General features: G+C 40.8%; 1 protein-coding gene across 13 annotated transcripts in view; it reads right to left on the bottom strand.

The window, feature by feature from the left end:
- The window catches only part of DST (dystonin), a 452383-nt gene that overhangs the window by 89539 nt on the left and 336799 nt on the right, over window positions 1–26045 (bottom strand). For all 13 annotated transcript variants that reach the window (XM_050950494.1, XM_050950495.1, XM_050950498.1 and 10 more), the window contains 7 exons: window positions 25087–25216; window positions 23545–23744; window positions 21486–21981; window positions 19180–20648; window positions 3552–3713; window positions 2130–2300; window positions 172–338 (listed from right to left, as the gene is read on the bottom strand). In XM_050950494.1, the coding sequence (XP_050806451.1) occupies window positions 172–338; window positions 2130–2300; window positions 3552–3713; window positions 19180–20648; window positions 21486–21981; window positions 23545–23744; window positions 25087–25216 (2795 nt within the window). The remainder of the gene's footprint in view (window positions 1–171; window positions 339–2129; window positions 2301–3551; window positions 3714–19179; window positions 20649–21485; window positions 21982–23544; window positions 23745–25086; window positions 25217–26045) is intronic.

Genomic DNA, 26045 nt, shown 5'->3' with positions numbered 1-26045 from the left:
TTTCTTACTAATCAGCTTTATATATATTATCATCAGGGCACAATAAATTTGACATAGCAACAAAAAATAGAGCTTATGAAGTCTCAGATTATGAAGTTCCACATGCTGCGTCTAGTCATCTATCCCCTGCTGAACTCATATTTCTCAAAGGAACGAAAGAATTTCAAATACCTTGTTTCAGCTTTACTGAGCAATGCATCCCATCTACTATCCAGGAGACTCAACTGCTTCAAGATCTTCACTTTATCAGCAGGTTCTGCTGACTCTGCAATTTTCTCCCCTTCGCGCTTGCTTACCTCAACGGTAGGTCTGCGGTCATCCAGTAACCTTTGGAGAAGCTGGAGAAAAAGCAATCAAAAATCAAAATGCTAGGAAACAACTGAATCAACCCATAGCTGTGGAAATGTAAGGAGGCAGATTCATCAAGATCTTGTTAAAAATGTACACTGTGCTTAAAAGAAATATTAGATGCTTGTATTACCATGAAAATGCCAATATTGTAAAAAGAGTTAATTCTGACTTGAGCTAGTTAGTTGTTTCTCTATATATTGAAACTGGCAGACAACCGCCAAGTCCTCGCCTCACTAAAGATCTTTTCCTGTACATGAATGTATTGATTGGTTTTTGTGTGACCAAGATGTGTGGCAGCCCTCACTGGTGCATACACATATGGGAAAATGTCACATTTAACATCCACTGTATTTGCTAATGAGCTTTTATTATTATAATTTGTGTGAGCATTTATAGAACAACTGCATGTTTGCTGACGTTCAGTAAAGTGCAGATAACATATATAGGCTTGGAAGTATTAGATGTTTACCTGTAACTGTTGATTTCATCCTACATATGAAAGAAATGAAAACATAATTTCCATTGATAGTAACTGAAATTTACAGACAGGCAAAGTAATAAAAATGCTGCTTGAGAACTTACTGCAGTTTGATTTAAGGATATTGTTTACTTTGTATATTTTGACAGGTGATGCATTTTGTGTTTTAATGATTATAAAGCTTTAACTTGTTGAATCTCAACACCTACTGCCATTAATTATTGTCTGCCCCAGCACTGTTTCACACAGCTGTGAACATGTAAATGATAAAAATAGGAATAAAATGCCATAAGTTTGTGCAACTAAAAATTTAAATCAGTAACAATTGAAAAAATGCTTTAAAATATACTATTATCTGAAAAATTATGTCAAAAAATGGAATTCAACTGCTCTGATCATACACAGTTACATTTTCCATTGATCACATGTCTGGGATGCCTGAAAATTGGGTTCACTGACATCACCCAGTAAATTAGTTTCTCCCCCAGGAGTCTTCCATATTTCTGTCTAAAACTTGATGATCTCTCTACTTTTCCCACCACTCCTTTGTTGGCTGGAGGTACTCCACTTCTCTGTCTCTGCAGTACTACATGCACACAATGCTCTACTGCATGCTGCAACTTTAGGCTTTGTAGACTGCCTTTATGTTAAATATGAGAATGACTTTGGGCCATATCGAAGAATTGCATGCAGTGGTTTGGTCCATGAGCTGCATCATGCCCACTTCTTCTCTAGTTACGAAAATTCTAGAAGAGATGATAATCCCTGGAGCCCTCCTTATACCAGCACATACAATTGTCTACACTGGAGATGATCAATATTGGGGCACCAGCATTCTGGCTGAGGATGCAAAGACAGTGGGAATTAGGTGCTTACTACATGCTGCTCATGTCTAGAGTGGTTAGCTCCATTGTTTGTAACACTGCTTTGCAAATATTAAAATGAAAATTCTATCCCTTCTCATTTTCTACTTCTCCATTAACCAAACTTTGATTTTTATCTCCTGCTTTGTGTCTAAAATGCCTTGATTCTTTTTGTTTTAAACTTGCTAGATTTTGCACTTGCTTCCAAGTACAGATGAAGGAGAATCAGAGCCCAGTTTCTACAATGAAATGTCATACCCATCCACATAATTCCAGAAGACAGAGTATGGAAAGCACAGCTGCATTAAATACTTCAATACACTTGATTGTAATACAGTACACTTGAGCAGATTTTCTGCTTCAGTGAAGACTGGGGATTCATTATCATCACTGAAGCAGAGAGAGCATCTGAATCTACAGTAATAAGTTTTACTTACTTTCTGTTCCTGTATCTGGGCCTTCACAACTTTGAACTCAGCAGATGGGGGCTTCTGATTGGCCACTAGATCTTCTGTATCAATGAGCCAGCTAAGCAGAGATTCAAGGGCATCCTGGAACCTTCCACAGTGGAGAAGAGCTTCTTGCAGCTGAGCAGCTCGTTGAGCAACCTGAAAGAAAGACAGAGAGAGTATTACTCACTTTTCCTTTTCTCCTCTCCTACTTCTGCCATTAACTAAGGCTTGCAGAATGGCTTTCTTTATTACTGTAGTGTATTTTCATTTTTATACCCCTTCATCATTGTGTTGAAGTTAATTCACATTCATCATTTTAGAATTCCGCTACTGTAGTTATGAATTAAGGTACCCATCTCTTAAGCTGTGGTCTTCCATTTAAAGGAATGAGGTGGATTCCCAGTAAACTATATTATCCCAATCATGGAGTAGAAATAATACTCCTGTGTTGTACAGTTATGTTCTATAGTGACACTGTGGTGAGATACAATGGTGTGAAACATGCCTCTAGGAACTGCGTATTTTACTTACAAGGGCTTCCACTGTGCACTCCACATTAGGGACAATGCTCCCTTCATAGTTTAAAAGGCATGGAAGTAGAAAACATATCCATGAACCATGGACATCTGTTGCTCCACTGCATCGATGCTCCAGCGAGGTGGAACCTGTGACAATGAGCACCTTATCCTGCCTCCCACCCCTGCCACATCCCATCCTCACCTGCTGTCCAAGAACCTTTCATTGCATAGGAATGACACAAGGGGGAAGTTGCTCCTCTAAGAAGGGGTAACTTGCAATGCTTAAAGCACCATAAACCCTGATGTGCATTAAAGGGAACATGCCACTGACAACACATAGTTGAGCCTTATTGCCGCTTAGTGCACTAATGGAAAATGCTCAGAAACCATGGTTAATATGAACATGATAGACAAGACTCTCTGATACCATGGTGAATGTGAATACAGGAAGAATCACGGAGGATGAATGAGAGAGAGAGAGAAGTGACTATAACATGGTTGAGAAAAAAACATGTAGCTACCTTTCCCATATATGTATCTCACCTCCATCCCTTCTCCACACAACTTGAGCTATTAAAGTCCTCCCTGCTCTGCATATGCAGAAGGGAGCAAACAGTCCTGAGGGAACCTTTGCTGGCTAAGAATGCCAGGAATAAGCCTACAGAAAAGTGGACAGAACTGTAGAAATGACAACCATACTTTGGCAGCTACTGACACAAATATTTTAAAGAAAATTACAAAGAAAGTTACTGTGTTAAGGTAACAGAATCCATGACCATCATGAACATATTTTAATGGCCTGTATTTTGAAAGATGACACCAAATAAATAGGGGAAAATACTAAACAAGGCAGGCAAAAATTGATTTTGTGAATATACAAAATAATAACCTTCTTATTGAGAGTCTTCCATCGGGTGTTAACATCTTCAAGGTCATGCTCAAGGTTCTCGGTGCTAGCATTTTTAGCAGCACTTTGAATAAGGCCTTGGCCTAACCAATTTACCTCCTGTTGTTTAACTTGCAGTGGTTCAATCTCTTCTTTCTGGAATACCTGCAGGTGGAAAACCAAAGGCACATCTGAACTATTGTTTGATAACACATGGAACATAAGCAACTGTGATGTGGATATTGGGAGTAAAATCTTAGTCCTGAAAACTAACATATAGCTATATAGCATTATTAAAATGAAATGATATTTAGTGAAGTAAAGAAAAATCCTAAAAACAATCAATGCCATTAAAGTTGAAAAAAATATAAGTTGACAGTACACCACCAACCAAACAACTATAGTACTGTACCTCTAAAAATCAAATGCTGTATTTTGTTTAGAAGGCGATTTCATGTAAAACTAGGATGTGAGCAATCACCCTGGTGTGACTGCAGCTGAGATACTGGGACAAATTCAGCCCTGGTATAAATAGTGCAATTTCCACAGTGCAAACGTGCCTGCCTTCATGAGGCATAATTAGGATTGCTAGGTGTCCAGTTTTTGACTGGAATACCCGGACAAAAGGGACCCTGGCAGCTCCAGTCAGCACAGCTGAACAAGCTGCTAAAAGTCTGTTTGGCTCCAGCAGGACAGGCAGGCTCAGTGCCCAGTGGCTCAGCGCAGTTTCTGGGAAGTGGCGGGCATGTCCCTTTGGCTCCTAGCTGGAGGGGTGGCCAGCAGGGCTCCACGCGCTGCCCCCAGTGCTGGCTCCACAGCTCCCATTAGCTGGGAATGCTGAAGCCAATGGGAGCTGTGGAGCCGCCGCTAGGTGTGGAGGCAGCACACAGAGCTCCTCTGGCAGCCACTCCGCGTAGGAGCAGGAGGGACATGCTGCCGCTTCCTGGGAGCTGCGCAGACTTCCTCAATCCCCAGGAAATGCCAGGGCCACCTGAGGTCAGCACCGACTGGAGCCCACACCCCAAACCCTCTCCCCTGCCCCAACTCCCTGTCTCAGCTTGAAACCCCCTCAGGCACTCAAATTCCCCCCGTGACTTCTGCAGTGGCTGGTGCACCTGACTCAGAGGCAGTTCGGGCAGCCCTTGCGCCAGGTGCACTGACCACTGCTGGGGCAGTCTTGGGCCACCATCCTCGTCCCCTCTGAGTCCACCCAGAGTGCTGGCTTCGCAGCTCCCATTGGCCGGGAACCACAGCCAATGGGAGCTGCAGGGGCAGTGCCTGCAGGCGAAGGCAGTGCGCAGGGGCATCAGGCAGCACACTCTCCCCCCCGCCCCAAGTTTTATTCACCGGTATTTTTAATAAAAGTCATGGACAGGTCATGGGCCGTGAATTTTTGTTTACTGCTCATAACCTGTCCCTGACTTTTACTAAAAATACCCCTGACTAAAATGTAGCCGTAATTATTATATAGGACAGTTCTGCAGATTGCATGGGCTCTAAGTAGTTCTCTCAGTTCTATTGTCTATGATTGTACTTAAGCTTTGCAGAACCAGACTATTATCATAGTAATACTACTGTAAATTCAGGCTAACTCAATTTATTTCAGTTGAATTACTCTGAAGTGACTCCAGTGTCAATGAGTTCAGAAACTGGCCTAAAGCCCCCGAATTAATTACATAGACAAGTGAAAAATAACAGATGAATAAACAACGGTAAAGAATGCTCAACTTTTGACCCTAAATCCTTTTATAGTGGCATTCAACAACAGTTTTATTTTACGTTTAGTGCTTTCAAAGCAACCTTCTTCAGCTTCCTGAAGAGCAGGAAGCTCTTTCAGCATACCAGTTACTCTCCTTTTCTGGCACTAAGAACCCCGTGGTGAATTATGTGTTCTAAAGACACAAATATCACATGGCGGAGCAAATTTCTATGGGCTTGACATGCCACTGTAGAGGCTGCAGAAAATACACTGAGCACCTGCAAGAAAGTACTGGGGTTTTATGCACACCTAGGGTTGAAATGCAAAAACCGTGATATTCCCCCCCACTCACACAAGGCAAGCCTGACACAACCTCAACCACTAGGCAACTCCAAGACTGCCCCCTCCCTTCAACAGCCACTTACATAGTATCAAGAGATATAACACGTATAGATAAGACTGACAACATTGCACATATCCTCACTCTCCCATGACACAAACCCTCTCTCGTGCATGCGCTTGTGTGTTGGTGTGCAGACAACTGCTGTATTTTTAACAGTTCTGATCTGTTATCACTTAAACTGTGAAGTGGGAGCACTATAGCATCTTTAGCTGGACACCAAAACTTTTAATATTAGATATCCCAGTGTATTGTGGTTAAAATGAAAATCTTTAGACCCATGGCAGATTAAATAATAAAAAAAAACCCAGCAGATTAAGTTATTTTTCTGGCAACTGGCAAATCCATAAAAAATTGGCCAGGTCGGTCCAATACCAAACAGTTGGTAACCCTACACTCACCTTCCAAGACCTTAATCACAATGGCAAGCAAACTACAAACTTTGTACAGCAGTTTGGTGAATATTTACAACTAGCAACAAGCTTGCTGTTCCCTTTTACTGCAAAATAAGGAAAGTAGCAAGCATTTCTTCCTACTTTGGGATAACCACTATATATATATATATAAACAAAACAAGGACTTCCTTTATATTCCAAAACTCCTTATCTTTCAAAGGCAATACACTACAGCTAATGGCTGAGCCTTTTGCCCTAACTTGTTCTTTAAAAACATCTCTTTGTAAACAATGTATAAGCTTAAAATAAATTAAAATGATCTTCGAGGGTAATTTACCAGAACAGTTCAGCAACAAACCCTGAAATACTTCAAACATCAAGCAGAGTGGGCAGAAAAAGATTACAGACTTGACAAACCCCCCTTACTTATTACAAAGCTTTACTCTTTACTTTCTCTTCTCATCCACCACTCAGAAAATGTTATAAGATCTTGTGCTTGTAAAACACTACTGTAACTTCAGATCCACTTTTTGGCACGCAGCTTCAGGAAAAAGGGCTTCAGTACATGCAACAAATCTTTAATCTATGTACTTTGGAAACCACAATAATCTGATACCGTTATTTGTACCTTTATGAGTAAGACTGGTCAAGCTGAATAAATCAGGCAGAACTGTCACTGAATGGCATTGCCTTTAACCACAATTTGTGTAAAAACTGAATGGTAACATCAGTGCACAGTGGAAGCATTCCAAATGAAGAGTAACAAACACCATCTGGACAATAATAGCCATGCACCAAACAGCTGGAAGAAATCAGCCCTGTCAGAAACTGCCCCTCATTCTTTTACTAAAGTGAGCATCTCATCAGTTTCTGACATCTTGTAATGTGCTAGGCAAATTATGCTAGTAACCAGATTTTCTTAGTAAATGAAAAATAAAATTCTAGATGCAATAACACTTTATAATCAGAAACTCTACCAGTCACTTTGATGATAACAAAACAAACAGTTTTTGGCCTTTGCTGCAATGATTCCAAGACCCTTTTGTTTTGAATTACCTTATTAGACAATAGACCATTGCAGACTGTATCCAAGGTTTCTGTACGGGTTCCCGTAGTCCAGACATTCCTTTTCATTCTCACTGGGTTAGCCTGTGGACAGTTTATGGTATTATCTAACTCCAGTTCCTGAGCAGAAAATGTTGTTTCCATTGAATCTGTATGTGTTATATTAGATTCCTCTGCATCAGACAAAATCTTATATTCTGCTAAACCTGTGTCGCTAGCATTAACAGCAATACTTGCATAATACATGCCTAAATGCTGAGGTGCATCATCCCCCTCTATCATTGTGACACGTGTTTTCATTTCTTCAACTTCACACTCATTTCCCACTTTTCCTTTGTCTGTGGTAAAATGGTTTTCTCCATGACCTTGGAGTTGTTCTGCATCTGATACGATGTCCTCTTTCAAAGAACTCTGCGAGTAACAACATTTGGTCCCCGTCTCCTCATTTTCACATTTCTGAGGACTACTTTGCACTATTTTTTCTGTTTGTGAAACATCATGTAAAGTCCATCTGCAGCTCTCTTCTGTAGGGGCACTATTACAATCAAGCAATGGGATGTGCTGTTCACTACTGGAAATAGCAGGAAAAAATTGTCTAAATTGACCTACTGCATGGATATATTCTGCAGAAGATATACTTCTGACTTGACTTTGCTCTCCTGCTAATAATGAGTCCTGTTTTTCTTCTCTTTCTGCTGGAGGGCTGCATAGACCAGAGTCATCCTCTTCTGAGGTGAGGGAATTAGTGCCCCATTTGCACTTGCCTGCTTTTGCTATATCTGATCTATCAGCAGTTTCAACAAATGAGCATTCACTTTTATTTGCACCGTCTGCATAACTGGGTGGAACAAACATTCTCCATGATCTCCTATGTTCTTTCTTTTCTGTGTGAGATTTTGTTTTGGGTAATCCAGCAGTTCGAATTATATCACTATTCAGTTTAAGTGCATCAAATATCATTTTTTCATCTAATTTGTTAACTTCGCGACCTCTGAGCTCAAATACACTGGAAGAAGTAAGGGCACCATTGGGGCACAAAGTACTAATATCCAGTGTTCTATGACTATATGGTAAAGTCCGATCTGTGAAATGTCTTGAGGAGAGGCTGCCTTTGGAGCCTGAATCAATCTGTTCATTCAGTCTCACTGTGTCATAGATTGACCTCTGAGGAACATAACAGTCTTCAATATTTAGATCTTCATCTTCTTCACCCTTCCCTACACAAGGAGAATTCTGACGTAAACAGTCTGGCCTGCTAAGCGGCTTTCCCATTTTGAAAGTATTTACAGAAATATACTACTATGCCTCTGCTTTCAGGAAGTGTGACATATAATGAAAAACATCATGAACTGAACAACTACAGACAACTCGCCTTTAGCACATATACAAAATCTACATCATAATTTATGAGGTGGTTACGGTCATAATCAGTGCAAAAGCAACTATAACTTTACAAGGCTGTGATTTATTTAATTTTTATTCCTAAAATATAAAGTGCTTTTGTAGTAAGGAGCAGAAGACTGTCAATATAACAACAAAACAAAGCAAAAACCCAACAGTGTTTCAAATACGCATAACATTCCACAGAATGTTCCATTTCTTTTTGCAGGTCAAAATTTGTATCTTAAATCTCCAGATTAAGCCTTCCAAATAATAAGCATTACAGTAGGCAGCACATTATCTTCTGTAGGTGACTGATTAACTGTAATCCATTTAAATGGTTTGCAGAATTCCATCTCCGTTTATAAATGAGACATGGTACAGAAGCTTCAAAAGAAAGATCCCACAGTAGCTGTGTACAGTTTAGATCAAGGCACCAAGAAAAACTTCAGAGAAAAATAAGTTAAATCCAGAACAGTAAGCATAGTAAAACAGTCCTTTTACTTTTTTTGGCAGTAGCTATAAATAACCTTAATCTGAAAGGCAGTGTATTTTCTTCTTGTACTAAGCTTCTTTGCGGCGCATTCAGAAGTTCCAAAGGAAAACAGTTTTCTAGGTAGTCAGGCGAATGCAATCAAACAGCCCTTTAAACTAGTAATTAGAAAAGCAACTTTTTCTTATTCATTTTCAAAATATCCTCCTGGAAAGTTATCATCCTGTTTAAGGCAACTGCAGTGCAGAATAATACAACATTTCTTTTCCTAAGGCACAGTAGATTTATGTTCCGTTTAAATTCAGAAAGACTTAACTATAAACCGTAGCTGGCAGACTGTGGTCACCGTTTTGTCTTCATTTTGAAGTGCAGCTGTAGAGAAGAAGGCATAAAAGGAAATCCAACAACGAACGCTTGCATGTACCATCCAGTGTAGCTGATAAGCTTTCCAGCTCTCCCTGGTTTCTTACGAACTGACAGGCATCCTCCCAACGCTGAGCTTAAAGAAACACCCTTTTTTTTCTTTAGGCAACATCTGCTACTATCCCATTCGTTCTCAGAGTATTACTCTAGCCAAGCATTAGTAGGTGCCTGACCTCTTAGCTCTACTCCCTTATGTTTTCTGCCCCACATGACTTAACTTCTTAAGTCATCTTTTCACTTTTACCATTTGTCTTGTCTCTGAAACAGACTGAACTGTTTCAGTGGGAGGAACCTCCAGACTCAACATACCAAACTATAACAAACTAGCTAGTGATGACATCATGTAAATTAGAATGCATTTTTTAATTTTGGAGGACCTGGTCTGCTTAGAAGCACAATGAAACACTGTTAATTAATTCAAAATGTTGAAACTGACATGGCACAGCTTAGCTAGGTAACCTGACACCACACATACCAAATTTCCAGAACATTTTTTCAAACAGCCAGAAACAGCACTATTTTGCTTCATTATATTAAAAACAGTCCAGTGGAGTATGTTGAATTAACAGAAATCAAACCTCTCATTTGTTCATCAAGGATTTCTGGTGATGATATGCATAGTTTTTAAGCACAGTCTATAGTTCAACACACAACCCAATAGTGTCACCTTTTAAAAGGATACTGTTATGTTAAAAAATAAATCTTTATATGTATCTTTATCTGTTTTACTTATAAAATCTGAAATTATAACAAAAATGTTATAAAAAAATCCAATTTGACTTTATTTATTCTGTCTGTATAGTTTTTATATTTCACTCAAATTGGAAAATGGAAATAAATCAGCATCAATTTCACGTTTTGTTTCTATTCATTTTCACTTTCTGACTCTCATATAATTGCACAGTGTTGCAATGTCTGAGTTGCAAATGCTAGATGGGGAACTTATAAGTCCGAAGGAAAAAAAGCCTCTCTCTATTGAAACTAAAATAAAAAATAATAAAAATGTTTATATTAATATTAGAGTCCTGATTCCCGAAGAGTTAAACTGGCATTAAAGGAACTCCTACATTTTGTGTCTAAACTACCTGACAATGTCAATTGAAAATAAATGTAAATCCAAAGAGGTAGGAGACTGGCACATAACACATTGATTAAAAATGTTATGTACAAGCTGCTTCTTCGTTAGCACTAATTTGCACACTAATATTGACCAGGACCCTATACTGCTCTTGATATTTGGTATCAATTTTAGTGAGAGTTTTTTAATCATAGATAAAGGGCAGCAGATGGCATTTGGTATTAAAACTCAACAGGGCACTGTCAAAACATTTTTTCCCAGATCTGGACCTTAGCGTCCAAAATATGGGTGTAAGCATGAAAACCTCCAAGCTTAGTTACCAGCTTGGACCTGATAACGCTGCCACCAGCCAGGGATTTATACAGTGCCTAGCTCACTGTGGTCTCCCCAAAACCTTCCCTGGGGGACCCCAAGACTCAGATTCCTTGAGTCTCACAACAAAGGGGAATAAACTATTTCCCTTTCCCCTCCTTCCCTCCAGGTGTTCCCTCCCTGGGTTCCTGGAGAGATATACAGAAGCAAGCTCCGTGAATCTAAACAGAGGGATTCCACTCTCCCTGTTTCCAGTCCTGGAAAATAGAAGTACCGAGAGAGCTAATCTCTCTTCCCCCCTCACCCAGAGGGTATGCAAAGTCAGGCTTAGTAAATCTAACACAAAGAGATTTTCCCCCTGACTTCTTCCTCCCACCAATTCCCTGGTGAGCTGCAGACTCAATTCCCTGGAGTCCCCACTAAAGAAAAACTCCAACAGGTCTTAAAAAGAAAGCTTTATATAAAAAGAAAGAAAAGGACATAAAAATGGTCTCTCTGTATTAAGGTGACAAATACAGGGTCATTTGCTTAAAAGAAAAAAATAAATAGTCTTATCCAAAAAAGAATACAATTTAAACATTCCAGCAACTACACACATGTAAATACAAAAAAAACAATATAAACCTATTGTCTTACTATCTTTGTACTTACAACTTGGAAACAGAAGATTAGAAAGCCAGGAGATAGAAAAATCACTCTCAGAGCCGAGAGGGCATAGACACAAGACAAAGAACAAAGAACTCACACCCCAAAACTTCCCTCCACCCAGATTTGAAAAAGTCTTGTTTCCTGATTGGTCCTCTGATCAGGTGGTTCAGGTTACTCCTTTCCAGGTGAAAGAGACTTTAACCCTTAGCTATCTGTTTATGACAGGCACTATCAACGTTTTATTAGATAAGCACATTAGGAAATAAAATGCTATACACCAAAAGGTAAAAGGGTATGAAACAAATTCTGTCCTTTTTCTTTCATGCATTTTGCCTTTTTTTGGTAAGTACAGATATCACAAAAAATAAAGTTTCCAATGTCCATAAAATTAAACACAGCCATGACATATTAAACTATGTCAAAGAGATATTAATCTTAAGACTGAAGACTCAGGTATCTCTAAATTAGAAAAACGTAACCTGCATGGTTACTCTTCTGAGGTCCCATCAATAATGTGTATTCCCACCAGACCAACCACAAACAAAATCCCACTGAATTCAAAGGGACCGGGATCTTCTTTAAAAGGGCAGAATCAGGACTGGAATGCCCAAGTTTTGATTTTTCAATGGAAAAAATAGGAATACTTTTTGTGAACATTTTTGTAAAAGATTTTCCCATTTTTGACCAGCTAAAATGAAGACCTTTTTTGAATAACCTAATGCTACATCCATAAGTATTAGTTACTTTCTCATGTTGTTGTTTTTAGAAAATTAGATTGATAAATAATCAAAACACAATTCTTTACCCTATTTTCTTTGTTTACCCATACGTTGTAAAGAGAGGTCAACTTTATGAAAGGGATCTATGATGTTTTATGCAATATTTGCAAATCAGTACATTAAAAAAACCTCTGGATTTTAACTGTTTAGTTAAATATATGAAAATAAACCTCAGATTGTTGAGTAAACACTATCTTGCTTCAATGTAAGTCAGAGAACACAGTCAATGTAATAAGCATAAACCAATTAAACTCTTAGTTCAAGCTCATCAAGAGAAATATTCATCAAGGTTAAGATTCCTATGAAGTCCAATTAGAAACCATCCTTTTTTAGGCACACGGTGCAAATATGAAGGAAAATCTTTAATAGTTGCACTACTATTGTTCTTGGGGATGGGGGAAGGGAGGGGAAGAACCATCCAGAGATGAAGGCTAACAACAATTCTATGTATTTTCAATGGAAAGCAGGGAAGGTTTGTTAATTAAATTAATGAAGCATTTTGGAAAGATTTCAAGGAGTGTCGTAATTTGATAGTTCTCTGAATGAGCTTTTCATTTTTGTTTTTTAAGATGGGACCTAGCTATGAATTCAGATCTAAATGCTAGAAGTTCTGGGTGATCCCAAATCCAGGCGGTTGGTTCAGGTTCATCTCTAAAGTTTTTTTGTTTTATTTTTAAAGAAAACAGAAAGTAGAATAAGCGTAACTAAATACAGCAAGTACACCTACTGAAATTCCCTTTTGTTTCAGATCCATTCATTGCATTCTTTATTTGAAAACAAAAATCTGTGACAAAGCTGAATGAAACAAATGCAATAAAATACAAAATACCAGCTACTGTAAGAGATTAAAACAGCTTCGAACAAAAACATCAAATTATTTGCTGCTGCTTTTTTAATAACTTTTCTCTGAATACCAACAGGGATCTGTTTGCTTGTTTTATAGTCACTGAGCAAAATTCTGCTCTCAGTTACACTGATGTAAATCCAAAATAACTCTTTCTTGGTTTATCCTGTGAAGCAGCAGTTCTGGTACTGCCTTCTAATGAACGCCACTAGATTTTACACAACTGTCATACAGAAAGCAAATCTGTCACCCAAAATGTAAACATTTCACATTGAAACTACATGATTTCAAGTTAATGCAAATCATACTTCCATTTGCAATTGCCGGTTAAAGTTGGTGGTACCCATTTTGGATATCACACTACATAGTGACTGAAATGAGCAGATTAGCAAGAGGAAATATAAATACAATGAGTCACTTCACCTATAAGTTTTTCTTTAACAACTGTGAATTTTAATATCAGATACCAAAAAGTAGCACAAAGCTCTATTCTTTGCTTGCAAAAGTTGGCCAAACCACAGAAGCACCTTTTGGCCCATTCTGCAAGATCCTTCCATCAAGGGCGTAAAGGAGACTGTGTGAATGAGTCTATCCACCCAGGAGCAAATTTCTGTGAGACCACAGAAGCTGAAGTCATAAAGAACGAGACTGTGGTTTTGCAGTCACAGCTGCACTTCAGAGGAGGTGACAAGATGTGGATGTGCATGAAAGTTCAGCATCATTCAAAGTAGCTGCTGCTGGAGCCATTCTGCCTATGGATTGCTGAGTCAGGGAGAACAGCTCTATGGGAGAATGCTGAGGATAACCAAGTACAACATCAATTGAAATGGTGCAGCTTACATAGTCCACAGTGCCAGCCCTAAATATTACGGCGTGTGAAGGGGGACTGAGGCATGGCCATACCTCTGCCCTGCCCAGTCAGGTTCATCTAATCCTGCTTCCTCTCCCGTCGGACACTGGGAGTCACATGAAGGGCACCAGACCCAAAAGCCTTCTTTCCACAAGAGGAGCAACAGCAGCAGTCCAGAGGAGCTTGCAGGAGCACTTCTTGTTCCTGCTTCCTCTTGCCCTGGACCAGAACCAGAAGGTCCTGCCCTGGGCACCAAGCCCAACAGCTTCCCATTTCCTATTCAAAATGTGTGTGTGTAACCCCACCAGCAGTGCGAAGGGGCTTGCAGGAAGGGTAGGACCTTTGGAAATCTCCCTAAACTGCTGAAAACTTTATAATTTTTGAGCAAAAATTTTCAGTGTTTGGTTTTCAGACATAAAATCAAAAAAATCTGACAGAAGCACACACTCACTTTCGGCAAAACATTTTGTTTACTCAAGGACTCAGTTTTCCAGTAAAAAAAGTTTTGATCAAAAAATTCCAACCAATCCTAATCTTCATTCAGGTCTGTAATTTAGGCTTATTTTTCTTATTATTTACTAATGCCACTGGTTGTTGGCCTTGTCCTTCTCTAACCAGTGCAACCCTTGAACTGACCAGCTTTACACTCTCTGCCCATTCTTCTTACCCTACTTTCTCCCTTTTCCCTTGTGCATTTCCTCTCCCCTCAAATTTCCTAATCCCGGCACCCGCTCACCTCTTATTTCCATAATCCCTTCATCTTTTCCACAACTCTTCAATCTCAGTTCAATGCCAATGTCTGCCCACCCAAAACCAACTAACAAACGTAAAACTAATTGTTATAAGTAAAACAAATATACAAGCTTACATATAAAATTTTAGCTTATATCTCTGTGCCAGCTATCACCCTGAGCAGATGCTTTATTTTATCATAGAATACCAGGGTTGGAAGGGATCTCAGGAGGTCATCTAATCCACCCTCCTGCTCAAAGCAGGACCAGTCCGTAGACAGATTTTTACCCCAGTTCCCTAAATGGCCCACTCAAGGATTGAACTCACAACCCTGGGTTTAGCAGACCAATGCTCAAACCACTGAGCTATCCCTCCCCCCATACTCCTTTATCACACTTTTTCAGTTTGCAAGCTCTTCAGGGCAGGGACTCTGTCTTGTTACATGTCTGTATAGTGTCTTTGGGGTGTGGAATGCTCCAGGCTGCATTAGCCGGTTGCTTCTTCCTCTCAGGGAGTACAAGCACTGGCATTTAGGCTGCACCCTGAAGATGAAGTATTGCTTGTGACTACCTATCACACACTTGTTCAAGAGCAGCTATAAGGTGTTCCAAAGCTGCTACAGCTGTTCTACAAGGATACCTGCTGTTCCACTGTAGTGGTATTTAGCCCACTGCTGCAGAGGAGTAAAAATGACACAAGGCTATAAGAGTGCAAAAAACAAGGCCTGGGGTACTATTTTCTAGCTCCCTTATTTCTGGACTAGTCAGACTGCCTCCATGTGAGGGCCCTGCTTGTTCAGAGTTGTACCACAGGGTGTAGACTTCTGGTGGTTAAAGAAATCTGGAGCTATAGTTAAATGGCTACCACTTTTGAAAGCAGCAGAGATCTGGAAATATCCTATAGATCAGCATTTCTCAACTGGGGGTCCGTTGCCCCCTTGGGGGCCTCGAGCCATTTCAGGAGGGACATGGGACACCATAGCTGGAACCCAGAGCCTGAGCCGTGGTGCCCCCCTCTCCCTGCCACGGGGCTGAAGCCAGGAGCCCCGGTGCCTCCACTCTGGCACTGACGCCGGGAGCCCTAGTGCCCCCCGCTGCAGGGTTGAAGCTAGCAGCCATAGGGCTGAGCCCCAAGCACTGGTTGCCACCACTCCCGCAGTGCCAAAGTGGAGCAGTCCTGAGGGCAACTCCACCCTCTGCCCCACTTTCTTCTCTCCCTGCCTCTTCAGGAGGAAAGTCAGAGTCAGCAGTGCAGGCAGCTGCTGCTCTGGCTCATGCCATGGAGTGGGCCACCGGGTTGTGGCTGCCTGCTCCTCAGCTCACGCAGCCGGTAAGAGCTGCCCAGGCAGGGGGGCCCAGCTCTGTAGCCGGCAGAGCCCTTGGGGAGCAGTGACACAGAGGAGCCCTCCTGGTGCACAGCCCCTAGCTCTCCCCCAGGGCCGTCTTTACCTATACACAAAGTACGCAGCGTAGCTACCCCTCCCTGCACCCTGAGCTACCCCCCTGCTCACACACAGCCCCTAGCTACTCCCTGCACCCTGAGCTACTCCCCTGCCTGCACCCGGCCCCTGCTAACCCTCCCTGCATCCTGAGCTAACCCCCTGCCTACACACAGCCCCTAGCTATCCCCTCCCTGTACCCTGAGCTACCCTCTGCCCGCACAGAGCCCCTAGCTACTCCCTCCCTGCACCCTGAGCTACTCCCCTGCTCACACACAGACCCTAGCTAATTCCCCAGCCTGCACCCAGTGCCATCGACCCCCTCCCTGCACCCTGAGCTACTCCCCTGCCTGCACCCAGCCCCAGCTAACCCTCCCTGCATCCTGAGCTACCCTCTGCCCACACAGAGCCCCGAGCTACTCCCTCCATGCACCCTGAGCTACCCCCCTGCTCACACACAGCCCCTAGCTACTCCCTGCACCCTGAGCTACTCCCCTGCCTGCACCCAGTGCCAGCGACCCCCTCCTGTACCCTGAGCTACCCTCTGCTCACATACAGCCCATAGCTACCTCCTCCCTGCACCCTGAGCTACCCCCGCCCGCACAGTCCCAAGCTACTCCCTGCCTGCATCCTGAGCTAACTCTCTGCCCACACACAGGCCCTAGCTACCCCCTCTCTGTACCCTGAGCTACTCCCCTGCCTGCACCCAGTGCCAGCGACCCCCTCTCTGTACCCTAAGCTACCCCCTGCCCGCACACAGCCCCAGCTACCCCTCCCTGCACCCTGAGCTACCCCCTGCCCACACACAGCCCCAGCTACCCCCTCCCTGTACCCTGAGCTACCCCCTGCCCACAGACAGCCCCAGCTACCCCCTCCCTGCACCCTGAGCTACCCCCTGCCCTCACACAGCCCCAGCTACCCCCCTGAGCTACCCCCTGTACACACACAGCCCTTGCTACCCCCTACCTGCACCCTGAGCTAGCCCCTGCCCACACACAACCCCTAACTACCCCCTCCCTGTACCCTGAGCTACTCCCCTGCCTGCACATAGTCCCAGCTACTCCCCTCCCTGCACCTTGAGCTACCCCCGGCCCACACACAGCCCCAGCTACCCCGTCCCTGCACCCTAAGTGAACCCCCACAACCAGCAGCTGGTTGGTCTGCTAAGGTGAGTCAGGACATGGAGGTGACGCTGCCTCCCTGGACCCCGTCGTGTGGAGCTGGCCCAACCACCACCAGCCTTTGCCCTCCCAAAACAGAAGTCAAACTACGCTTATGCCCGAGGGCCCACCGTGTCCTGCAGCCCCCAGTTTCCCCCCTCCTGCACTGGGGCTTGGAGTTTTTATAGCATGTTCAGGGGGGCCTCAGAAAGAAAAAGATTGAGACCCCCTGATATAGATCACAAATCATAGCCCCAGTTCAATTGCACCAATCTAAGCAATAGTAATCACAGCGTAATCGTTTTGCTTATTGTTTTCCAAGTGTTTTACTAACATTGTTCAAAGAGAAGCAATTTGTTTCTGTTTCTAAATTGATATATGCTGGTCAGTTCAGAGTTGTATACAATTTTAATCCTAACAATCTACTAGAATGTTTTCACAATATAATTATTATTTTAACACTTTTGTATGCATTTATGCATTTTGAAAGACCATAGTTTATAGAAGATAAAGTCAGCAGTAAAACTGAAACTCTCATACTATGCATGTAAAATGAATCCGGTTTTATATCCTGACACTGTTTTGTTCAGTCCAAACAAGCAAAAAAGCACCCTCTGCTGGAAAAGGTGTATAATTACTTCTCTTCAATTCTAATCCTCTTTTTGAGAATACGACTTAGTTCATGTTATAGAGAACTGTTTTATGATAAAGTAAACCAGAGAAAGCAAGGCTAACATAAGTCATACAAACTTTGGAGTCAATACAGCATTGAATTTGAAACCATATGTTGCAAAGCTAAACAAAAAATTCAGAATGTTGCCATACTGTCAGTAGAAAATATATGATCTTTTAAAACACTGTTGTTTATAAATATATGATTAATATAATGTTCCATAGCCATGTTTTTCCAAGGCTGCCCACTTTTATACAGCTACGTGAGTGTTGAAATATCATTTGCTGAAGTTTAATAATAATAATATTTTATCTACCACCTTTCATCACAAAGCACTTTGCAATTTATATACATGCAACATCACTGATATGGAGCTTTTTCTGACCTGGACAACAGCCACCAATCAGAACACAGTACAACTGTACACAGAAGTGGGGAAGGGGATTTTGGATAAGGATTCCAAGATAAACACTCTAATTTTATGGGAAGAATGAGATTTTAATGACATTTCCTGAATTAATTTACATAAGATTCCAACTTAGCGCTGGCTAGAGTGGTGGATGTGGTTTGCAGATGTTTGCAGAAGAGAAGAGGATGTTAGTGGAGCCTAGCTGGAGGGACAGTTGGAGTGAAAGGCTGGAACTGAGGACAGAAGGTCAGAAAAGAAGGAGGAAACTAGAGCCCTTACCCTGCAAACACTCATGCATGTGCTTAATGTACTACTGTGACTAGTGCCACTGAAGTGATGGGACTACTCATGACAGTAACGTTGAGCACATGCATGTTTGTAGGACTGGAGCTAACTGCAGCCATGGAGGAGAGAGCAGGTCCATGTGGTGTATGGGCAAGTCTAGTGAAGCACCTACCTGGAAATTGTGTGGAAGTCAGTAAGCTAAGACCTTTTAGGGAGGTGAGGTGAGTGGGTTGCATGGATAGCGAAATAGGGACAGTGAGGATCACTGGAGCCTGGAGAAAGAACAGATCAGGGAACAGGAGCTGGAGTGCAGGAATGGCAGGCTGGGCTGCAGGGGGATGAGAGTTCACCAAGATGTGGCAAAGAAGAAAGGTAGGACCTGAGGAAGGACAGAAACAGCAGCTTTGGGTCAAAGTCATGGGACTGATATGGAGTAGGAGCATTTCTCCTTTGAGCTCCAATCTTAAAACAACCCCTTTCACAACATTAAGTGAAGGATTACAGAGTGTTCTACTCAGAAATTGCTTTGTAGAACAGTACTCTAATAATAAGAAAGTGTTCTTCCTACCTTGAATACATTCAGCTGTTGATTAATAATGTCTGTTTCCATTCCAACAAGACCTTGAGATTCTTCATGTTCTTCAGCTCCCCCAAGCAGACTGGAAAATTCTTTTAACTTACTATAAAACTCTTCAATACGACTAATAATTCCTTCCACCTGTTCCTCTCTGGCTTTTGCTCTGTCCAGTAACTTATTGCATTGTTTACTTAAAGCCTCTAAGTCCCTTTTTATACCAACAAGATCAGGAGACGCTTCAGTGGCTAACATCATTTTACAGGTTTTATTGGCATTTTCATTACTTGTTATAAGATCTTCCAGCTTTTTGAGGAAATTGTTGATATCCTCTCTTTGTGACCGCAGAGTGTCTAGATCTCTCCCTGCTGGAGCCATGCTATCGAGCTCATCATCAAACTCTGCAAACTGAGAAAACATCTCTCTGATGTTGTTTTGGAAATGGCCAATTCCCTGAAGTTTGGTCTCTAAGAATGAACACTTGCCTTCAACCTGCTGGCTGACTGTACTGTATTCTTGCTCTAAAGACTCAGCTTGCAACAAGAGGTCAGAAACACCTTCTGAATTGGAAGCTTCTACCACCAGTTCTTGGGCAAGTTTTTTGGCCAAGTCCACATGAGGCTTTAAAGTCTGAAGTGTTTTCTGCTGGCTCTGCAACATTGTCAAGTGTTTGTTACTACAAGCCTGGGCTCCAAGAGCATCATGAGCTTCTAGCTGCTCTTTGGCACTTCTAAGTTGCCTTTGGGTTTCTCTGGATGATTCCTGAAACTCTTTTAACTTTTGTGCCATGTTTTCCAAGGACTCCCTCTTACTATGTAATTGTTCTGTGACCATATCCACTTTCTGGTTCAATGCCACTTTCTCTTCTGTAATGCTTTCTTTATCTGTTTGACTGGCATTGAGCAAACTGTCGGCTGCATTATTTAATAATTCCACCATGCTATGGTGTTTGTCCAAGTCCTTTTGCCAGGCCTTCACCTGAGCAATAGAATTCTCTATTTCAACAGGATCTATGACAATCTTTACTTCAGACAGGTTATTTTGGCACTTCTCTAGCCAGGGCTGCAGGTTTTCTACATGTTCTTTGTACTTGAGGGCTTTCTCCAGACAAGTACTTAACTTATCTTGCCTTTCTCTTATTTGCTTATTCATTTCATCCCAGTTACTTTTGAGCATGCCAAGCTGAGACTGCAACTCTGTCCTGTCAGCTCCTTGAGTCTTCTGTAGGAGGCTTTCACCTTCTGCAACAATTTTTTCATAGGAACTAATCTGGTCAGACAAGGTCTGCTTAAAATCTTTCTGCTCTTCAATTAACGACTGCAAGGACTCAAGCTTGGCCGATATAGGGTGAGCCTGGTTCAGTTCTTCTTTCTTTTTGTCCAGCCAGGTCTGAAAGTCCTTAGACATTTGTTGGAACTGATGAGAAGTAGCATATGCTGATTGAAGTTGCTGGATGTGATTAGCTGGAAGAAACAAAATAATATACAGTGTCATTTTTACAACTAACTACTGACCAAAATTGTGGTGAGTAATTTTCTAACCAAAAGAAAATATTTTTGTTCTGAGTAATATATATTTATTGTCGTTTGCCCAATTAATTTTATTACACATCATTCTTCATTAGAAATTGCTGGTTAACACGGAGACAAAATAGTGTATAGGATAATAAAATGTCTCATCAGAAATAAACTACAGAGGTCTGAGGCCACCTTGATGCAGAGAGTTCTGCCCAGCCAACCATGACAAAAAAGCCCCACACCAACGGGTAAAGCCTACAGAGTGCATCAAAACTTGGCAAGATATCTGAGCCCCACTGATTATCATGATTCATAGAGTTTAAGGCCAGTAAGGACCATTAGATGATCTAGTTGGACCTCTGGTATATCACAGGCCATTACGTATCACTCTGATATTCCTGTATTGACTTATATTTAACTAAAGCATAACTTGTGTTTGGCTAATGTTCTGAACATACGCAGAATCTACTGTAGATAGCATCGCATTCTGCTGATTCAAGTTGAGGGAGCTGGGTTTGCAGGCAGAGATGGAAAAAAAAACAACTATTGGCTTCCCTGCACCTCAGTTTGGCCCCTGAAGAGCCAGGGTATTGTTCTAGCTTCTTATAGCACAGGGACAAGCTACAAAGTTTGGATCCACAGCACTGGTTGGCTGGTTGTATTAGAAATATGGCTCAGGCTCATTTTGGTAAACACAGGATATTTTTAAATGACCAGAGAACTTCAGCCATTAGTGCTTTGCTTTATTTCTGCATTACTGTCTTCCCCCTTTTTAATACTAACCTGCTTTCTGCTCAATATCCGTAAGTGGTTTTACGATGCCTTCCAATTGCCTAATAAGTTCAGCTTTCAAGTACTCTTCTCCAACCAGTGCCGACAGCTCCTCACAAAGGGCCTGAGCCACTTTTATATTTTTCATTTCCTGTTCTATTTCCTGTTTCATTTCTCGAGCCATTTCCAACTGCTGTTTCATAGCATCGGGGTGTGTGCGCACTGCCAGGGTGCTGCGCAGTTTATTATCCAAGGCACATAGCTTATCAGACAGGTTTCTCAGAAGGCTTTGATATTCTTTGCTTTTGACAATGGCTTGGTCAATTTGACCACATCTGTCACTCAGTTGTCCTGTTAGACCATCCCATTTTTGTGCCACAGCTGCCAGTTGCTTTTTCACAACTTCATGAGAGGGAGGATGTTCAGCTGGTCTCTTCAGTATCCCCTGACCAGCTGTGGTTAACTGTTCATACTGAGGCTTTCTGGTATCAAACTCCTTAAGCAGAATCTGAGGAGAGAGTAAATAAAGATTCACTAACTTCAGAAAAACCTCTCTAACCAAACTAAATTTGTCTTCATTAGCAGTAGCTAGTATGCATTATTAAGCCATCAGTTTCCCAGTTTAAAGAGCAGGTGAATTAATTTCTAATACACACCATGAAAGTGTTGTTTCATAAGTATTACATCAAGGGAATCGATTGGGCAGCCAATTGTATTGCAAGAGAGAGGAAACTTTCAGGAGTTATAGAAAAAATAAGGCACGTTTTCATATTGCATCTCATTACCAAATGGGAATTCAATCAGCAGACACAAACATTTAATTTTGTTAATATTATAGAAATTAAGGAACAGTACCAAGTAAAATAATCAGCATTTTGTTTCAAACAGTGTTTTCTTTCCTAGGCAGTTTTGAAATTTGTCCTAACATCAAAGGAGGTGTATAGTAACATAATACTGGAATATATTCTTTTAGCACAGAGAACATTTGAATTGATTCACGGAAGTACTAAACGTATATTGTAAGATGTATTAAAGTTTATATCTGTGCCTCTCAGTATTAACTTTTTTGGCAATAAGTCACACAATGCTTAGAGAAGAAGGGATGCATATGACAGTTTCATTTTACACATATTGCAAACCTTTCTTTTTAAAGGCATATCAGGTTTAACTTTTAATGACTGTTAAGTGATACCTGATAGTCTCATGCTGGCTGTCTAACTTTTTAATTTTTGTTGTTTGTTTACAGACTGACTAATTTTTTTCATAAAGATATTACAAGAAAGTTCAATTTTTAAACTCTCTTCTAATCACTGATAACTTACATGGAAATGTCAGTTTCAACCATATTTTGTGCAAAATAGGATAACAACATCTTCTCATGGTTTAGATTAACTGGCAGGAACAGAAATGTTTAAAATAAAAATTTGTAGCTTCTGCTACTTTGTCTTATTTAACTTTGATTTCTTGTTACTGGTGTATGCATTCATATTTCACTCTATTTCTGTAACTAGAGGATTTTCCCTATACTTTCTCTTCCTTCTTTGTTTCTCAGTGCCTACCTGCTAACTTCCTTTTCTCAGTCCTGCATTTTACTTGTTTTCAAATGTTTATTAGCTACAGGCACAATCAGAGGGACCAAACCTCAAAAGAGCACTTTATAAACAATATGAATTTTTTAAGAGAACTGGTCATAAAAAGTTATTAGCTACTTACACACTCAAATTAATAAAACTTCAAAAAAGCATTTCACAAGAGTATGGATAAACCACAACATAGTCAAAACAGAAACATTTATTTGAGGCTCAGTATTACCGGGTATATCCCTAGGGATAAGTTCTCCACATTTTTTAGATTTTTTGATCTTTGTTCTTTTGGGGTGTTTTGTTTTTGTTTGGGGTGTGTGTGTGTGTTTGTGTGTGTACTGTAGCCATCCAAACTAAGTTAGTTATGATGTTTACTGATAAATTGTTGTAACCAACTTCTGCTGACTGTGATGTTCAAATGAAAAGAACCTTAGCAAAAAGATCAGAAAATGTTATTCACTTAACATATATTAGTAACCAAAACTCACCTGGACCTGCTGCTTCTGTGTATTCAGCATATTTGGGTCAATTGACAATGGTCCAAGCACACTGACCATGAGCTCTTTCTCTATAAGCCACTGTTTTAACTGAGCTTCTGTTGTCTGGAACTGGGTCAGGTAATTTGAGGACTCTTCGAGATTTTGTCGTCTGTCAGCTGTAACCTGATTAAGTTCTTTCCATTTGGAATCTATCATAAAATAGTGATAATTTTAATAACATATTGCATCTATGTTCTAGCAGAGTGGCTGTAAGACATAAGATTGTACACACAATATATAAATAATTCTTTCTAATAATGTTACCATGCTTTGTGCATATTAGCACCAGGTTCCTTGGTGCAATGACTCAAAATATACAATATATTTGCACTCCTCTTTGATTAGACCCATAGTGTATACCTGAATGTAAGCCCTCTGATTAATTTAGTTATGTAGGGAATTTTCAGCACAGTAAATATACATGTATTTGAAGGACTAAGTCACCATCCCATCAAATAAATCCAATTTAGACTTATATTAACATTTTCAAAAGCACCTACGTGACCTAGAAGCTCAAGTCCCATTTTCAAAGTGTGAGTCACCTGGGAGCCTATGTCCCATTGAAGGTCAATGAGACTTAAGAGCGAAAGTACCTAAGTCACTTTTGAAAATGGGACTTAGGTTCCTCAGTCACTTAGGTGTTTTTGAAAATGTAACCCTTAGACTTTCTTCTTAGACAGAGAGATGAGCTAGCTAGGTAAGACAGATGGATATAAATGCTCCTTTGAACTTTTTATTACTAACTTCTGAATTACACTGCTATTGAGGCAAAAACAATGTAGGTACCAGATTTCTGCAGGAATCATTACAGTAACTCTTCGCTTAATGGATTGCAGTAACTCCTCGTCTTTAAGTCATTGACACATTCAGGCCACAACTTCCCACACACACCGCTCATGCATTCCTAAGTAACTTCATTTTTTAAAAAAATGTGAAAATTATATTGTACATATACTTAATAGCTATTGTCCCAAAGTTGAAATTTCCATTTTGGGGGGCAAATTTTAAGGAATCTGTTTTGAAAAATGGCAATAAGCCTCTAAAAACCATACATGACAAAAGCCCACTAGGGCATGGAAAAACAGCATGAAGGAAACCATTAAAAACAGCTCCAAGTGCTCTTTGTATTATACTAATGCTCTAGAAATTGATGTTTTAATGTTCTTCATATCCTTACAAAAGGTGTCAGTATATGCATCAACAACTGACCTTCAAGCTTAGCCTCACACAGTTTGAAATGGATAAATTATAAAGCCTCTGAAAACAGGGGGGCAAATTCTGCTCTTTGTTGCACCAGTGTAAATCCAGAGTAAGTTCATTGACTTCAGACTCTAGATTTACGCTGTTGTGCAGAAAGTGGAATTCTGTCCAGGGTTTATGAGAAAACAAGTAAGATAATCAAAATTCTAGTGACTGGTGGTATGCTGAAATGACTAAAAATTTAGCAATTTCAATATTAGTCTGAGCCCTAGTGTAAGTACATTGCAGTACCTATTTTATCCAACATCTGTTTCCATTTGGATGCCTCAGGAGAATTTGGATTCTTCTCCAACAGCTCTGTGACTTTGTCCTTCAGCTCCTGTACTTTATTTTCACTTTGCTTCAGTTCTGTTTCAAATAGCTACAATGAAATAAAACAATACACTTAAGTAAACAGAAAACTAAAAATATTGCACAGATCTTTTTAATTTCAAAATATCATGATGACAAACACAAAAATCCTCATAATTATATCAAGGACTTACACAGTGCTTTTCAAGTCTCAAGGAACTTTACAAAGGTTGGTCATGTATACAGTGACAGGTCATTTTATTTAAAAAAAAGGAGCGGACTGCTGTATAATCCCTAATATTAACAGTGGCAGAGGACCCTGGAATGAGGAGAACTCATATAAACTAGGTCCTCAAAGCCCCATAGAACAGCCATACTGTGTCAGATCAGAGGTCCATCTAGCCCAGTATCCTGTTTTCCAACAGTGGCCAATGCCAGGTGTCCCAGAGGGAATGAACAGAACAGGTAATCATCAAGTGATCCACGCCGTCGCCCATTCCCAGTTTATGGCAATCAGAGGCTAGAGACACCATTCCTCTCCATCCTGGCTAATAGCCATTGACGGACCTATCCTCCATGAACTTATCTACTTCTTTTTTGAACCCTGTTATAGTCTTGGCCTTCACAACATCTTCTGGCAAGCAGTTCCACATGTTGACTGTGCATTGTGTGAAAAAATGCTTCCTTTTGTTTGTTTTAAACCTGCTGCCTATTAATTTCATTTGGTGACCCCTATTTCTTGCGTTATGAGAAGGAGTAAATAACACTTCTTTTTTACTTTCTCCACACCAGTTATCATTTTATAGACCTCCATGATATCGCCCCTTAATCGTCTCTTTTCCAAGCTGAAAAATCCCAGTCTTATTAATCTCTCCTCATATGGCAAACTTCCTCGCCTG

Source organism: Gopherus flavomarginatus, chromosome 4 (assembly GCF_025201925.1).
Source record: "Gopherus flavomarginatus isolate rGopFla2 chromosome 4, rGopFla2.mat.asm, whole genome shotgun sequence".
Taxonomy (NCBI): Eukaryota; Metazoa; Chordata; order Testudines; family Testudinidae; genus Gopherus; species Gopherus flavomarginatus.
The sequence above is the reverse complement of the archived record's forward strand: the minus strand, read 5'-3'. Positions and strand labels throughout refer to the sequence as shown.